The sequence below is a fragment of the Phaethon lepturus genome, unplaced genomic scaffold (genome assembly GCF_000687285.1).
Source record: "Phaethon lepturus isolate BGI_N335 unplaced genomic scaffold, ASM68728v1 scaffold37462, whole genome shotgun sequence".
Taxonomy (NCBI): domain Eukaryota; kingdom Metazoa; phylum Chordata; class Aves; order Phaethontiformes; family Phaethontidae; genus Phaethon; species Phaethon lepturus.
In genome coordinates, this window is record NW_010524763.1 from 1 (window position 1) to 4,623 (window position 4,623).

The 4,623-nt window shown below is 60.2% G+C and overlaps 1 protein-coding gene across 1 annotated transcript; it reads right to left on the reverse strand.

The window, feature by feature from the left end:
- Positions 1-386: 386 nt before the first annotated feature.
- On the reverse strand, positions 387-4,621 carry SP2 (Sp2 transcription factor; the record flags this gene model as incomplete). Its single annotated transcript, XM_010282547.1, has 4 exons — positions 387-459; positions 2,095-2,441; positions 3,036-3,989; positions 4,604-4,621. Coding segments are annotated over 4 exons (1,392 nt in total), but the record flags the coding sequence as incomplete, so codon positions are not given.
- Between the last annotated feature and the right edge of the window lie 2 nt (positions 4,622-4,623).

The following is a 4,623-nucleotide window of genomic DNA, read 5'->3' on the forward strand; positions in this document are numbered from 1 at the left end:
AGGGGGGGGCCGGGCTCTGCCCCTCCGCTCCCCGGGGGCCGCACCGCGCCCGCGCGCCGGTGCCCAACGCATCCGTCCATGCTCCTCGCGTGGGTCCTGCCGAAACCCTCCGGAGGTGGCTGGCCAGAGGAAAGACCCCCTGCGCGTGGGATGGGACACCCTGGGTCTCGACGCCCCCAGCCCCGCATGCAGCACTGCCACAGCCCCCCTGCCCCGCCACGTGCTGGTCCCCAAGCGGGGCCGGTAAGTCCCTTTTTTCTGAATATACTGTGCGGTTTTTCAAAGTTTTTGGTTTGACCCTTCGGGATGGGGAAATGACCAAAGAGGAAACAAAAAAGAAACTTTGAAAAAACGTGCAATATATTGACCAAAAAAACGGGACTTACCCCGGACCCTAAGGGCCGCTCCACGCTCGGGGCAGCCTGGGCCTTGCACAGCACCCGGCAGCCGTGACGGGGGCTGGAAAGAAGAAGATGGGGTCAGCGTCAGCAAGCGGGATCGCTGCTCTCAGGGCAGCAGGGAAGGAGGAGTGGGATCTGACAGCGGAGGGAAGAAGGGTGAGGACGGGGTTGGGCGCGCAGGCAGAGCAAAGGTGCCACCACATCTGCTGGGAAGGAAAGCGCGAAGCCGAGGGTCGGGGCAGCCCTTTGGCAGCACTGCGAGACACATGGCCGCCCAGGAGGTAACCATGTCCTGGCTGAACCCAGGCTGAGACCCGACTCGATTCGTTTCATTCACGGGCAGCAGCCAGCAGGTCCTACCAGTCCCCTTCACAGCCGGGGCTGCAGCAAGGCCCCCGTCAGCCTTGCGGTGCGTCGCGGGCAGTGGTGCAGACAGCAGCAACATCTGCCTGTGGCATCTCCCCGACGCCCATGGCTGGCCCCACGTTTACAGTCCAGGCAGCAATTAAAAACCCCCTTAAAAGCAACCCCAGCGAGGACGGCGGCCTGCTGCGGAGCGCAAAACCACGCTGGCCCGTGTTTTATGCTGACATCGTTTAGTCAAGCAAGAAAGAACAGCTTCCGACTGCAAAACCGAGCCGGGACTCCTGCCGGTTCTTGCTGAGAGAGAAACCACCGCACGGCAGCAGGTCTTTCTGGATCAGAGAGCAGATAAACCTCCCTCAGACACAGCTTCCTCCCCTCGGCTCCCTGGTGGCAGCTGGGGAAGGTTTGGCAGGCAGGAGGGAAGGACAGAGCGGCTGCCGGGACACGTGCAGCAGGGCTGTCTGTGGCTCACAGACTGCTCCAGCTACTGGCCTGGGCCATGTCTGGAGATGAGCAGGCAATGAGGGGACAGACGTGCAGCAGGGCTGTCTGTGGCTCACAGACTGCTCCAGCTACTGGCCTGGGCCATGTCTGGCTATTTTTGGCTTAAGACACTTGTCCCAAAGAGACGAGGGGCTGGGTTCACTCTCAGGGAATGGTGATCCCTCGCTACAGAGCTTGGAGGAGCAGAGCTTGTGTGTGTGAATGCGCCTCTCCTGGTTCGGCTACTGGAAGCCCAAACCAGCAGCCATCGCACCCAGCGGATGCAAGATGGCCCAGCCCTGGGACCGGGACCTGGCAGCGCTATGGGGCTGCTGGCCCAGAGGTGCTGCAGGAGGGAAAACCCTGGTGCACGACGTCCCTCTGCCTGGCTGGGTCCCAGCTCTCCGGAAAAAAAAAAAGACAGCCATCATGCCCCTGGGGCCTGGGCACAGCTCAGCCTTCCCCCTGCCCAGAGCTCAGGAGCAAAGAGAGCTGGTCTGGGCTCTCGGGCAGCCTCAGCCCCTGCGCTCAGACGTGTCCTGCAGCTCGGCACGACCGCACAGCCTGACCCTGCAGGCGCCTGTCTCCGCTAACCGCCCTCCCTTGACACAGCTTACCAGGACAGGCTTGGAAACACCCAGCAGAACCACCAAAGAGACACCCTGTGAAACACTCGGGGCCTCTGGAGTGACGGGAGCTCGAGAAGCTGATGACATTTAACAGTCAGCAACATTCAGCCTCAGGGTACAAGGGATCTGTTTACAAAGCTGCAACATCCCAGCTGCAAAGCGCGCTGCTAGTGGGAGGGGGGGCTCTCTGTCCTCCGGATCACGGAGCTGCCTACGTCCTGCTCTCCCTCCCGCCCCGTCGCAGAGCAGGGCGCAGCCCACCTCCGGTGTTGGTGATGGTGACAGGCACGCCTTGGACTTGCACGCCGTTGATGTTGATGGTCTGCATGGCCTGCGCCGCGGCCGCCAGCTGAGCCGCGTTCAAGCTGATGATGCCTCCAGCGGGGGCAATCTTTGGCAGAGTGCGTTCCTTGCGTGTGGCTGGTTTCTTGCTGCTGCCCCCCGTGCTGGAGCTGCGGGACACCGGGCTGCTGCAAGAGGTCCCAGATGGAGCCACCGTCATGGCTGGGGCTTCCTGGAGCAGCACTGTCTGCAGCTCACCGGACGGCGTTTTGAAGTAGACCTGATGGGAGGAGAGAAGAGGAATGAGACCAGGCAGACCCCCCTCCATCCACCACGATGGTCGCCCTCCCCACACAACCCAGGAATCTGGGCCTGCGACGAGCCAAAGAGCAGGCGAACTGGCCCCAGCACCTGAAGACCCTTTGTGGGCCTCCTGAAGAAGGTCATGGCCTTGTACAGCAGCAAAGGGCTGCTTTGGCCTTGCAGCCTAGTTTCCAAAGGCAACACTAAAGATCCTATGGGCTGTGAGCCCCTCTCTCCCACCTCCCTCTGCCTCCTAAGAGCTTCCGAGCAGGCTGGCACATCCCAGCCAGAGCTGGTGCCACAGCAGAGGCTTCAAGGATGCTGCAACTCCTACAGGTCCTTTAAAAGCAGGAGGCCAACAAAAGAGACTTAATAAAGCCTGCCAGAGGGAACAGCTGTGCTCCCAACCCTTCTTAGACATTACAGAATCCACACAAGTGATGCCTAAACTGGATGCCAAGCTGAGGATGTCTGGTGGCTCACAAAACCCTTCAGCTTTCTAAAGCCTGCGTGAGAGCTCGGAGGAGAAACAGGGCAGAGGGACCTTGCAGGAGAACACAGGAGGTGGTACCTGGGTAGGAGTGGGTTCCGTCGTCTGGATCTGGAAGTTCTGGGAGGATTTTTGGGGGACGGTGGGGAGCGTGGCGGAGGCAGCCTGGACCACACGCAGGGCCTGCTGTGGGATCTGCACCACCTGCGACTCCTGCTTGGGCTGCACCACCTGTACCTGCTGCACCACGGCCGGCTGGCCGGAGCCCGGGCTCTGCACGATGAGCAGGTTGTTGCCCGCCTGGATGATGTTCTCCGCCGTGGTCTCTATTAACACCGTCTCCACCTGCTCAGCCACGGCCACAGCAGCAGGCTGGGCGGGCGACATGGCTTTCTTTCGAGTCTTTTTGCTGGGCTTTGAGGGGCTCTCTGCAAGGATCTGAGCCTGCGTGCCCGGCTCAGCGGCATTCACCAGGTTGTTCACAGGCAGGGTAAGAGTCACGTTGCTGCCGCCGGCTAACTTGACCACGTTGCTTGTGCCCTGCGCTGGCGAAGCTCCATCCTTTTGCGCCGGAGCCGGTTTGATGGGCACGGGCTTGTGAGAGGAAGAGGAAGGGGTGAGGATCGCTTGATTCGTGCCTGGAATAATCTGGATCTGGTTGGTGAGGTTGGGCTGGACCTGGATGGTCTGTCCCCCTGCGGCCTGGATCTGGGGCACCGCCTGGTACTGGATGTTGGCGGACGAGCGGGTGCCCTTGTTGATGACAGTTGGGTTCTGAATGGCAAAAACCAGCTGCCCCCCTGGGTAGGAGGTGCCAACCTGAGAGCCCTGGATCTGGAAGAGGTTCCCCTTCGACGACAGGATCCCAAAGCTGTTCTTACCGGAGCCCAGAGGGAGGGGAGCAGGTTTGATGGGGACAAGTTTGCGAGGCGTTGGCTGAGGAGGGGCAGGAGGAGTCACGGCAGCTTCCACTGCAGGGGGACCAATTTTGCTACATGTCGCTGCAAGGAGGGCAAGAGGAGACGGCTGGGAGTCCTGGAAGCCAGGAGGAAGACGGGTAAGTTAGAGAGGGCTTGCACCAAACATCCGGAGATCAAGTCAGCAAAGGAAAGAGTACACGCTATCGAAAGAAATCCAGTCCATGCCAATGAGACACCCCTTATTAAGGGAGCTGCTTAATTATCCGTACCACGTGTGCCTTTAGCTCACCCTAGTTACACTACTTTCAGTCATCAGGATGGTGACTGCCTTTTAATTGTGTGCCTACGTTCTTATAACCTCTACAAAGCTGCAAATACCCTGCAAGTCTGCTGGTATTTACCCCCACTACACAAACCATGGAGCGTCATGGGCAGTTTTAATTCCAAGACCACCTTGTGATATCAGCTGCTAACGCGACTCAAGAAGTCCTTAAGGAAAACACAGCGTGGGGAGGAGAAACAACACTCCGGAAGAGTTGGTGTCGGGGCTGGGAACAAGTCCAGAGCGGGGCTCCCTAGCCTGTCCTGCAACCAGCTCTCCTCCTGACGTGGCAATGCTGGCTACAGCAGAAGCAGGAGGGGCCGAACAATGCAGCATTTGCTGTCCTGCACCCCGGGACACGTCCCTCCGCACCAGCGGGGAGCCGGGAGCCCGCCAAGGGTACTCACCTGGGCAGTGGAGGCGGCCC